The sequence below is a fragment of the Wolffia australiana genome, chromosome 17, assembly GCF_029677425.1.
Source record: "Wolffia australiana isolate 7733 chromosome 17, ASM2967742v1".
Lineage (NCBI taxonomy): Eukaryota > Viridiplantae > Streptophyta > Magnoliopsida > Alismatales > Araceae > Wolffia > Wolffia australiana.
The window spans coordinates 1,859,816-1,873,430 of NC_135851.1; the positions used below are offsets into that span (position 1 = coordinate 1,859,816).

The window sequence follows — 13,615 nt, forward strand, 5'->3', positions numbered from 1 at the left end:
AAGCTATTTTTATTCAGTCTAAAAATAAGTTGACAAATGTCATGCAGCTCAAGAACAAAGCAAAGTTTGCCAAATGCCCCTCAAAAAGGAACTTAATGAAGTCAAACAACTCAAAGATTCACTAGAAGATTCCAATGAATTAGAGGTCACTTCCTGCTACCCTCACAAATCTACCTAAAGTGAGAATGCCATGAACATTGACTTAAAATGCTCAGAATGCTGATCCTGATGGCTTTAAATTACATCAGATTGATTAAAACTTGGTCAATATATTAATACCTAGGTAAATTTATGGTCAATGCTCAAAATTATCCGGAATACATCTGAACATCATCTAGTTGTTGCAGGGATCAGATTCACTTCTAAGCAATATCAATATAAAAATAAGAAAATAATTAGAACTTGGAATGTTAATCATATATTGATAAAAAACAGGAAACTAGGTATTTATTGAATTGTGTAATTGAATGTATTTTATGTTGAGAATGTAGAATAGAAAACTTAGAAACCAATGTGGAAATTTGAACATAGAGTTATCACCTTTCATGTTTAAAAAGAAATAAACATAAATCAATATTTTGAATTCAATTATATCATATCATTGTACAAGGTCCTGAGAGAATGAGCGTTTGAAACAAGGGTTTTGAGGGGCTGCCAGATCATGGTACGGTTTTGGCATAAGAGGATGATAAATATTTGTTTGAATATTGTTTATTTGCAATATTATGGGGGTGCGGATTAGAAGTGCAAACCTTTTGGAAAGCAAAATACTCTTAGTTTATTTGAATCAGTAAATTTTTTAACTTTTATGCTTGAATTTTTAATTCAGTTATGGCTTTTTACAAGCGTTTTAACAGAGAAATGAATAAAAATATTCTACGAAAATTCATCCTTGGCTTTCCAGATTTTCCACAATTACTGTAGGAAAACATCCTTCTTTTGCCCTATTCTTCTACCTTTCGCGTTTTGTTTATGAATTTTCATTATTTTATTTGTACCTAGCAGTGGGGCGATAATAAAAAAACAATGGTCCTCATACAACATATTCCTCACTCTCAGAAGAGTTAAATATATCAAAACCAATACCTTACTTCTTGTTCTTGTATTTTCCTAAGTAACATTGAATACGAATATTTACATATTGATGTTGCTCACTATATTGTTTACCTAAGAAAAAGCATTGTGGCCTACCATAGTGCATTCAGCTGATGAGATTATGAAAATGAAGAATAATAATAAAAAACATTTATGTTAAGTAGAAATACTTATCTTTGCACTTGAAAACCATAAATTATACGAAAGGAAAGGTTATTATTTGTGTTGTTATCTAAATTTGGACCTAAAAGGTAAAGCAGGTACCCAAAACAATGATTAAACTGGATGAACAGGGAAGAGACAATTCAGACTTGGATGGAGCCCAACCCATTTCGCTTATCAGATGATGATGAAAAGCTGAAGCGTAGGAGAGAGATGAATGTCAAGAGAATTGGCCTGTGCAGGGTGATGAGAAAACAGAGACCAAATTATTAGCCCAAATTTTGGCGAAAATGGGAGGGGAAAAAAACAAAAAAAAAAAGCAGCCGAATCCGGTCATCAGATGAGAACTTTGCTCTCTTTCCTATCCACACCATACACCTGAAATTCACCAATGACTACCCATCAGACCAACAGCCAAAATTTGAGAAAATAAGGAAAAAATATGCCAAGAATGGGGAGAGAGAGAGAGAGGAGACATAGAGAGAGCGTGAGGAAGAGGGATAGAGTGTGTGTGAGAGAAAGAGAGAGAGAGGAAAGAGAGAGAGTGTGTGAGGAAGAGAGATAGAGAGAGAGAGTGTGTGTGTGTGTATGTGTGAGAGAGGGAAAGAAAGAAAGAGGGAGAGAGACAGAAAGAGAGTGAGTGGGTGAGAGAGAGAGAACTAGAGAGAGTGTGAGGAAGAGAGATAGTGTGTGTGCATATGTGTGAGAGAGAGAAAGAAAGAAAGAGGGAGTGAGTGAGTGAGTGAGTGGGAGAGAGAGAAAGAAAGAAAGATAGAGTGTGTGCATATGTGGGAGAGAGAGAGAGAGAAAGAAAGAAAGAGGATGAGAGAGGGAGTGAGGGGGACAGAGACAGAAAGAGGGAGTGAGTGAAGGGGGAGAGAGAGGAGAGACAGAGACTGTGAGGAAGAGAGATAGAGAGAGAGTGTGTGCATATGTGGGAGAGAGAGAGAGAGAGAAAGAGGGAGAGAGAGGGAGAGAGAGTGAGTGAGGGGGAGAAAGAGATAGGGGGGTGTGAGGGGGAGAGAAAGAGGGGGAAGGTGTGAGGAGGAGAGAGAGAGAGAGGGAGGGTGTGAGGAGGGGAGAGAGAGAGAAAGGAGAGAGACAAAGAGAAAGACAGAGGAGAGTGACGAAGGGTGAGGGAGGAAGAGGAAGAAGGACACAGAGAGAGAGAGAGGCAGTGAGAGGAGAGGGAGAGAAAGTAGAGTGAGGGAGGGAGATGAAGAGGGACACAGAGAGAGAGAGAGGCAGTGAGAGGAGGAGAGGGAGAGAAAGTAGAGTGAGGGAGGGAGAAGAACAGAGAAAAAGAGAGACAGATTGAGGGGAGAAAGAGTGAGCGAGATAGAGCAAGGGAGGGAGGTAGAGTGAGGAAGAAAGAGAGAGATAGAGAGAAAGAGAGGGGGAGTGGGGGCGATGGAGAGAGAGAGGGACAGTGAGAGTGGGGCCAACGAAGAGAGAGAATGAGGGAAGTGAGTGAGTGAGAGAGAGAGAACGAGGGGAGAGAAAGAGAGAGAGAATGAGGGGAGTGAGAGAGAGAGAGAGAGAGAATGAGGGAAGTGATTGAGAGAGAGAGAATCAGAGGAGTGAGTGAGAAGGAGAGAGAGAGAGAGAAAATGAGGGGAGTGAGTGAGAAGGAGAGAGAGAGAGAATGAGGGAGTGAGTGAGAGAGAGAGAGAATGAGGGGAGTGAGAGAGAGAGAGAGAGATCCACCTCCGCTCCACAGCCTTTCACAAAAATATCGGTAAAGAGTTCCGAGGGGTCAGGTAATGGGCTCTCCTGGAAAGCATCCCAAAAGTTAGCGTTGGAAATCGGCGGATTACATGAATTCGCTTCAAATAATAGATGCCGTTTTTAAAACAACAAATTACTACCTTTGCTTCAGCAATAGCATTATCTACTTCTTTTCTAATTTCCTTCTCAATTTCCTGTGAAAGACCCACAAAAAAGTAAATAATTCCATAAATATTTAGAATTCCGATTACTAGTTGATAAATCAGGCAACCCATCGATCACCTTGAGCTCCGCAGTAGAAGCTATGTCATGAGATAGAATCAATTTTCTGACCCTTTCAATCGGGTCACGCTCCTGCCGTGTTTAGAAAGAGAAATTTGTTAAAACTTCTGCTAGATGGAGAAAAATAAAAACCGAGAAGCTGGGAAAGAAATGTTCTCACCTGTCTGACGTTGGAAATCTCATCACGTGTGCGATACGTACTCCCAGGGTCTGACATGGAGTGCCCATGGTATCTATATGTGTCCATTTCAAGAATCTGGAACATGACATACATCATACCAACAGAGGAACAATAAATAAAATCTTAAAAAATATATAGTAAAAACGTAACATAAACCATATGGCATACATCATACATGAAAGTAAGTGCAGAATCCTAAAACATCATACTAATGTAGCATAAAACATAGATTAAAGTCAAAGCAGAATATTAAAAAATCATGCCAACAAAATCTTAAAACGTACATCATATTAACCTGCCATACATCATACATCAAAGTCACTACAGAATCCTAAAACATCGTATTAACAAAATCGTAAAACAAACATCATATTCACGTGACAAAAATATACATCAAAAGCGGGGCAGAATCGTAAAACATCATGTAAACAGAAGTGTAAAGCGTACTTCATATTAAAGTGAAATACATCATGCATCACACACACAGACTAACAAATTTTGAAACACACATCTTATTAACGCGACATACATCATGCATCAAACTCAGAACAGAAACCTAAAATTCATGTTTACAAAATTCAAATTGGTACGGATCATTAGAGGAAATTAAAATGCCCTAGTTGAAATCAATGCCTTCTTGAGGAATTTGTCGCAACTTAGACGCCAGTTAAAAGGAACCATTACATACAACACGTGACAAAAGCGTTTGGAAAAAATAAACTCATTTTGCTTTTCATAGTATCCTGAATACGATCAGATCTATGGATAAACTAACTCCTATAAATAATGCCTTTCACTGTTTTAATTGGTCTCGAACTGTAATGTTATTAGATGAAAATAGATTAATGCGAAAACCATGTCTCTTCTCCATTAATTAATTGTCAATTAGTAATTAATGGAACTTTCTTAAAAAAAAAAGTAATTAATGGAACTTTCTTCAAAAAAAAAAGTAATTAATGGAACTTTCTTAAAAAAAAAAGTAATTAATGGAACAAATAAATGAAACAAATTCTAAGACTTCGCAATAACAGTCATCACTGTCAATTTTTGGGTTAAAATTGAATTCAACTCATAGTTTAACAAGCTTCATACATTACAAACCATGTAAAGAAATCATTGAGCTGAAGCACAAAGTACGAATTTTCAAATTTTACTTTACACGGTTTATACTGCTTGAAGCTTATTAAACTACATGTTGAATTCAATTTTAACATTAAAAAGTGACATTTTCCGGTTGAAAAATACAAGTCATTATCCAAGAAAAGATGAGGCAGTTCAAAAAGCTATTAGAAATAAGAACCACGACAAATAAACTTTCTGAACCACCATAAATAAAGAAAGGAATATTTTTTTTATAAAGTAAAGATTAGACAGTTCGGACTCACAATAGGACCATTCTTCAGAGCATATTCTTTGGCAAATTTACAGGCCTGTTTCACCGCAAGCGCATCCATGCCGTCAACCTGTTAGAAAGAAAGAAACATCACTAAATACAATTTTCCTGAACAACAATCCATAAAATTCTGCCTATAAACAAGTTTTAACTAATAAATTCTCAACCTTAAGACCCGGAACGTAATCTCCCCGCTTGTAATAAGAAGGGCTCTTCGCAGCCCTCCACTCCGCCGTCCCCATTCCATCTACAATCCCATCAAACCACTCAAAACCCACCAAAAAAAACAAAAAATTCAACCAAAAAAACCTCAACCCACAGTGATTATTCTCGCAGACAAGAATTGCAGGCAAATCCCACAAGGCAGAGATGTTAAGAGCTTCAAAGAGCTGCCCCTGGTTGGCAGCGCCATCTCCATACATCGCAAAAGTCACAGTTTCCTCCCTTAAATACTTCTGGCCAAAGGCAATTCCACATCCCAAAGGCACCTGCGCTCCAACAATTCCATGCCCACCAAAGAACCCACCTTCCTTTTTGTAAAAATGCATCGATCCTCCCTTCCCATTAGAACAACCTCCTCGGCGGCCCATCAACTCGGCAAAAGTTTCAACAAGATTTCCCCCACGACTAATGAAAATGCAGTGATCTCTGTAAGCAGTGATAATCGCATCCTTGCGAGTTATAGCGGCCTCCATGCCCACCGACACAGCCTCTTGCCCGTCGTAGAGATGGCAGAATCCACGGATTAGCTTGGCTTTGTAGAGGGCATCGGCTGCAATCTCCATTCTACGCATCAGAGCCATGTCTTTGAAGAAACCCATGAGTTCTTGATCGCTGGTTTCCACTTCTCTCGAAGGTGGGTCGCATCGGTGACCCACGAAGGGGACGCTCGTCTCGATTGTGAGGGTCGAGAGAGAGCGGTGGATTGAAGGAAGGGTCGTGCGCAGAAGGGAAGAGCAAGACGCTGCGCGAGAGAGAAAACCCATGGCTTTGGTGGGTTTGATCTTTGGGGATCAGAGGGAGATGGGTGGGGAGAAGATGGGGGATTGAAATGGGTAGTTGACCAGACGGCGGAGGGAGGATTTGTGGGAAGAGATGGGAGGGAATTGGGGGAAGAGATGGTATTTTGATGGGTTCTCTTCTCTCCCCTTGATCAAGAATCTCAACTACCATAAATATCCCCAAATCCTAACCATCTCTATCTCTATCTCTACATCTATTTCTATCTCTATCTCTACACCTATTTCTATCTCTATCTCTATCTCTAATTCTAGATCTATCTCTATCTCTATCTCTATCTCTAATTCTAGATCTATCTCTATCTCTATCTCTATTGTGGGAAGAGATGGGGGGGAATTGGGGGAAGAGATGGTGTTTTGATGGGTTCTCTTCTCTCCCCTTGATCAAGAATCTCAACTTCCATAAATATCCCCAAATCCTTACCATCTCTATCTCAACATCTATTTCTGTCTCTATCTCTAATTTTAGATCTATCTCTATCTCTACTTCTAGATCTGTCTCTATCTCTATCTCTATCTCTACCTTTATCTCTATCTCTACCTCTATCTCTATCTTTATCTATATCTCTATCTCTACCTCTACGTCTATCTCTATCACTATCTCTATCTTTATCTCTAATTCTAGATCTGTCTCTATCTCTATCTCAATCTCTATCTCTATCTCTATCTTTATCTCTAATTCTAGATCTGTCTCTGTCTCTATCTCTATCTTTATCTCTAATTCTAGTTCTGTCTCTATCTCTATCTCTATCTCTATCTATATCTCTATCTCTATCTCTATCTCTATCTCTATCTGTACTCTATATCTAATTCAAGATCTGTCTCTATCTCTATCTCTATATGTATCTGTATCTGTATCTCTATCTCTATCTCTATCTCTAATTCTATTTCTTTCACTATCTCTATACATATCTATCTCTATTGTGGGAAGAGATGGGAATTGGGGAAAATAGTATTTTGATGGGGTTTCTTCTCCTCCTTTCTCAAGAATCTAAACTATCATAAATATCGCCAAATCCTTACCATCTCTATATCTATCTCTATCTTTATCTCTATATCTACTGTGGGAAAAGATGAGAATTGGGGGAAATAGTGTGTTTTGATGGGTTTTCTTCTCCTCCTTTCTCAAGAATCTCAACTACCAGAAATATCCCCAAAGATAAACCATGGCAGGAGGGCATTCCCTAATTATTACCATCTATCTCTATTTTTTTCTCTATCTTTATCTCTATCTCTATCTCTATCTCTATCTCTTTCTCTTTCTCTATCTCTATCTCTATCTATATCTTTATATCCATCTCTATCTCTATCTCTTTCTCTATCTTTATCTTTATCTATATCTCTATCACTATCTCTTTCTCTATCTTTATCTTTATCTATATCTCTATCTCTTCACTTTTTGCGTCTCTATCTCTATCTCTTTCTCTATCTTTATCTTTATCTATATCTCTATCTCTTCTTTATCTCCGTCTCTATCTCTATCTCTATCTTGTATCTCTAGTTCAGGTATGTTGCATTTTTTATGTGTGAGGCACAATATATTACACCAAATACCTTCTAATATTATTGAAAAAAGTGAAAGTCAAAGGGTGACATTAGGTTGAGATTGTTACCTTGGGATATCCTCCCATTATAATTACGTGGCATAAATAAATAATTATCCATAACCCTGGAGTCAAGTTCAAGTTTAGAGATAAGATTTTATTGTGAATCTCATCCTTGCTTACTTTCTCTAATACCTATAAGAATATTAAGTTTAAACATAATATGATTAAGATATTCTGTTATCGATATCTAACCTCTATCTTTTCCCATCTCTTTACAAGTCTTACTACCTATTTATACTTGTATATTTGATTTCTACAATTTACAATGACACTAAAATTAACACCGCAATTTGCCTTCATCAAACCCTATCATGAATAATCCTTACTCACTTCTCAATCAATCTTAATTATGTTTCTTCTCTTGCTCTTGCCACTTTAAGATGTTCCAACAGGATAATCAAAGATCGAGCCCAGATTAAGGGGTTTCTCTTATTTTCTTGTTTTTTAAAATTTAAATATATATTAATAAATCATACTTTATGATACAGTTTTGGGGAAATAAAGTAAAACATTTTGTGAATCTGAATTTTTTAAAGGATAATTCAAATTTAAAATTATGTTTTTATTTTAAAAATATGTGTCTGGATGTCTTGATAAAAGTTAAAATAATGTTATGGTATTTTTAGAGATTTAAATCATTAGAGTTTCAATATTACATTTATTATCAAGATGGATCAATCAATCAACGAATCTCGACTTTCACATAATTGCATATTTTCTCAGAATCCATTTAATGAGGTTGCATAAATAGTCCCCATCCCAAATAATTTCGTATCGTGAAATATTAGTGAAAAATCCATCAGTTACGTAAATTCAATAATATTGTTGTTTTTTCTATACTGGAAATGATATAATAAAGGGAGGTAATTTATATATTAAATACCTATGTGTATAATTCCTTGATATATTCTAAAAAGACAGAAGGTCTATCTAGGAAATTATGATAGAAGATATGGAAGCCAAGTTTTTTTATATACGTGACATACATCCCCTTAATCGCATCTGAGGTATTCTCCTACACCAGAATTTATACCTCGTGTACTCCATTGAAAGGCTAGGTTACCAAAGCGTCAACTCCCTGAAGAGAGGAAATTTCAACCAATGCATTTTACTCAAAGACACCTGATGAATTAGAAATTAGGGTTCATTTCATCATTTAAGGCTTATACTCATACGTCAACTGATATTTATAATTTTACTTACAAGCATAATGATAGCAAGGTCAAATCCACAGGGTGCAAGTGTTTTAAGTCAATTTTCAGTTTAGTTTAAAATTAATTCAAATGATTATAAAATAAATATGGGACTTTTAATGGACTTAAAAGTAGAAAATACAAGTTAATTCTAAACAAATACCTTGGCTGGTACTTTGACATCGCTAATGACAGTCAATGGTATTAGCCTTAATGGAACGAGAAAATGAGTTTGTCCTTTGTGAACTGTGGTCAATATGTGCCAACAGGTGGCGGAGCATGTGTGAAATTTGGGTATGGAGGCAGATAGTGGCCGATAAAAACAGCAGAGTTGGTTGTGGCATGTGTGAAATTGAAAACCTAGGCTATTGATGACTACCCTAGGAGAAACACCAAATACATGTATAAAAAAGACAAAGATTACACTAACCTTGTCTTCACTTGTCCAACAAGATGAGTGGTATTTTCTCTTAAAGATTATTAATCTGAACATCATTCCTTCAATCCTTTACTCCTCGGATGCAAGAACAAACCAAAACGAGATTTGAAGGAGAAATCACTTCATTATTTGTAATTAGGATCAAAATTCAAGGGTGCCTTTTTTAAGGATGGGTTCTATTTATAGATCCAAGATTGTGGATGGATTGAGGATTTTAAGGCAGAAATTCCCTCAAAATTTCTGATTGAAACTCCTTCAAGATTGTTATGTATATCTTCATTTGAAGTTTTAGCAATCTGAATCTTCCAATTTACCACTTACAATACTGAATAGTATTTCTCTGTAAATGTAAATTAATATTTTAAATGCCATCTTGATAAAAACTACAGCATGGTCATCCTATGGTCATCCTATTCATAGTTATTTGCGATATATCTATAAATATATTTAATCTATTTTAAATTAAATATTTTTAATGCTCTTTATTTTCTTAGGCATTTATCATTAGGTTATATTTTTTATAAATTTTTAACCTAAAATAATATTTTATTAAGTAAGATTAAAAATGAATGTGCACTTTTATATAATTTTGAACAGACTATAATTAATTTTTCATTATTTCTATATGATCTCCAATAATACACATTTTCTACTTACAATATCAAAAATTAACTTTATTTATCTTAATTTTTTCTTCTAAATACATAAGGAACATTTTAAAAGGTTGGCAGAAAATCCTTCATTAAAATACTAGTCTGATAATTTCATTTAGGAGAGATTAAAATTTACAATTTTCTGATATTTTTTTGTCTTGTTCAAAGAATCATTCAATAGATTTTACTCCTAGGGTGATTTTTTTAGCATTTTTATTTTAAAAAATAGTTTAAATTATGGACTAAAAAAACTAGGGAGTTAGCATGATAAAATCTAACATGGCTATAATAATTATAATAATTTTTTAGATCTTTAAATTAATTCAGTATGTTCATAAGTTCATTTTTTACCTGCTATATGTTTCCTTTGGAACTTAACATTACGCTATATTTTCTAATAAAAATAATTTAATAATAAATTATTTCTTTCAATACCCATGGTTACCGTATAATAACTTCTTACCTAATTGTGAACACACTATTATCTAACTTTTATATAATATTCGTGGCTTCAAAATTTTTTATCATTTTTATCTAAATTTGATTGCAATATTTTATATGATTACCAAATAATATAAAATTTCCAGTTTGAATATTGAGTCAGAAGTTTATTTATCTCAATATTTTAGTCTAAGTACATAAAGTGTATTTGAAAATTTTAGTGGAAAACCCTTTAATGTAAATATCTTATAACTCCTGGGATAAAGTTGTGTTTATTATTTTATGATTACTTTTTATTTTACTGAATCATTGATATACTCAAAATTAGGGTTTAAATTCAGCGTTAGTGCTTTGGAGTTTAGTTATTCAAAAATTTAAACCTATATCACTTAAGCAACTTTAGCTAGTGTTGAGTACATATGATACCCACAGGTAAAGATAATCAATAATTGAATGTTATTTGGATATTGATTAAAAATACAGGGTATAGAGAAGAAGAAAATGTAAGGCGATAAGGTGATAAGTATTGATAAGATTATATGAATTCAATAGACAGTAATAATGAGGGTATTATATGGACAAGTGAGAGTGAGAAGAGCATGATGATGATGAGGTAAGAAAGTAAATAGATGGGAGAAATATGATCAAAAGAATGGTTGTGTAAGGGGGATGATGTGTGAGATGATGAAGAGATGGATATGTGAAAGGTGTCTGATGTGATTGAAACATGTGAAGATGTAATGTGCTAGTGTAATTAGATGATGAGATTGACCTAAGCTAAAATTGATGCAGAAAAAAACCAATGTAAGATATGATGGAAATATATGTGGCCGGCAAGCCAATCACACATTCCACATCTCATTCCATGTTCATTAATAGAACATATTCATTATAGTGCACGTGTGATGCGTATAATGAAGTCTATGAATTCATGATCGGACTTAGTGAATTATGATGAGATCGTAATACGGAGATCACTAGTCTTTAAGCATGTGTTCTAAACATTCCTATTCAAAGGATACGTGAGAAGGACATTGAAGTATCTGGATAGAATAACACTATCTAGCCTCACTCATACGATGAGTATGGCCGGTCCCGTAGCCATTAGTGTGGTGACACTAAGGATAGATAGTGGGTGCTCTTTAGTGGAAAGAGTTCACTGAATTGATCTGTACGAATCTCTGAATTGTATTATACCGAACTGTCAATCAGGTTGATTCACGTCACGGTTGTGTAAGTGGTCCTTAGACCTGAGACACCAAAGATGTCTTGTGGACGGACGGTTGTACTTTGGCTATGGCCAACAAGTCTCTAATCATTGTATTCTAAACGGTCTTAGTTCGGGTGCATCAAGAAGTACACGAAGGTGATTGAGTGGTCAAGATGGGATCGTCCATCCTCGGTATAAGAGGTGACAGCTCAAGGAAGACGATGTAACGAAGTCCTTGGCCAAGGCAGTGAAATATCGGAGAAGAGTTCTCTGTTGATTTCCAAATGCATCAATACTAACTCGGATGATCGATTAGGGTTTGACAGTTGACCATACCCTAAGTCATCCACGGAGCGTCAAGTGGATGAGGGATCATACATACACGGTAACCGATGACGAACAAGTTCCATGAGGGAGTCGATATACACTCCTTTGTATCTTCTAGGACACGAGGTGTAGCTTGGCAGCCCACGTGTCAGAGTCTCGACCTATCGATTGGGTTAAATCGATCCGACGTTAATTCATCTATATGATGATATAGTTAATTAATTTGGAAGGCCAATAAAGGTTATTGGGCCGCTGGAGTCATTAACTAGACTGATACATAGGCCTAGAGGGTCACACGCAAATGGTCTTTTGGACGTTGGAAGATATACTTAAGTTTTGGGGGTTTTATGAAAAATACCCACGTAGTATAAAAAGGGAAGGCCCTGAACAAAATTCACCCAGGACAGAATTTTTCAGGGGCCTTTCCCCTTCTTCTCCACTCTCCCCACACCCCCTCTCCATCCTTGATGTGATCGGGACGACGTAACGACGCCGACGGAGAAAGAACGGGGCTCGTCAACGAGGAGGAGATCCGACGCGCTGAGGACCGCGTGGATACGTCTAGAGGCTGCACACTTGAGCAGCTCGACTCATCTCGCTCCGAGATCAAAAAAATCACGAATGAGATTCGTGCAAAGGTACTTCATTTAAATGATTTTTGTTGATGCCGTTCAATTCGCAAAAGTCTTCCATTGCGCATCATTTTCATGTGTTCATCCATGTCAAGGCCTCTAGAACACAACAAGATACCCCTTAAAACTATGTGAAGATGCTTACATAAATCCTTGTGATTTGCCAGAATCCGAATGATATACAAGTGAAGGTAAGATACCACTCTTCTCTGTTGCCTCTTCTCAAAGACCTAGGACACCAGGAACAAGCTTGATGAATCTCAAAAACTCACTTTCTTTGATTCATCCCACAAATATATAAACCAAGTTTTAGGTTGATTTTTACAAAGATCCATACCTCAATTTATATATTAGTGGACGGAAAGAGGGGGTAAAGATAAATCAAACCGAAAATTTTTATATCATTTAACATCTTGGATCATCAAAAATCAAGCTCTAAAGTTGGATAACCCAGGGCCATCCATTTTTTTCTCTCACCTCATCACCAGTGATATTGTTTCCTCATTTTTGTTGGCATTTAAAAGTCCCAAAATATTCATATTTAATGATTGGCATGATCTCTTCATCTTTTGTGAATGGAAACTCTGATAGCACCATTTGTTCCTGGACATAAAATATAATACTATGTCCTTTTTTTAGATGGCACACTGACTCATGTCATTCTTGTTAGAAAATGCTTGCAAAATCTTAATCATTGCATGACATGGCAACACGTCACTGCATGCCATGTTAAAACATTTTTTTACTCCAAATTCATTCACTAACATGCTGAATGTTTTATTAATGAATTTAAGGAATGACCTGGCCATGCAGATTCACGAGCCCAAGGAAACATTTGCTTCATTTCCCCAAATCAAATTTAACCACATACATGTGCTGTCTTTAGTGACTTTTCCCACTTGAAAAGGTTTTGTTGGGTCTCTGCACACATTTATTCAAAAAAATTTTGTATATTTTTGATATTTTCCATATCAACCAGGTGGATTAAAATATGGAAAGGGCGTCAGTCAATGATTATTCCTAATGACACTGTGATTTGCGATGTGGTAATGTGACATGGATATTAACCCAAAAATCCTTCATAAATCCGTATAAATATTAAATATAAAACCAAATAAATATATAAATTTATTTTCTGAATTATAAAAATATATCATCTGACTTTAATGTCGAACAAATCATGAAAAAATATATGCTGAATCAAAAGATATTCCATTTCAGAATACTATGTGGGAAAAATCCATTAAAATACC

General features: G+C 35.8%; 1 protein-coding gene across 1 annotated transcript; it reads right to left on the reverse strand.

The window, feature by feature from the left end:
• Positions 1 to 1,406: 1,406 nt before the first annotated feature.
• On the reverse strand, positions 1,407 to 5,992 carry LOC144714258 (pyruvate dehydrogenase E1 component subunit alpha-1, mitochondrial-like). The gene is made up of 8 exons (XM_078588972.1): positions 5,161 to 5,992; positions 5,009 to 5,088; positions 4,834 to 4,911; positions 3,428 to 3,523; positions 3,268 to 3,339; positions 3,126 to 3,179; positions 2,965 to 3,030; positions 1,407 to 1,635 (listed from the first exon to the last, which is right to left on the reverse strand). Exons 1-8 carry the CDS (start codon positions 5,825 to 5,827, stop codon positions 1,594 to 1,596), a joined length of 1,155 nt encoding a protein of 384 aa, XP_078445098.1. The 5' UTR covers positions 5,828 to 5,992; the 3' UTR covers positions 1,407 to 1,593.
• Positions 5,993 to 13,615: the final 7,623 nt, after the last annotated feature.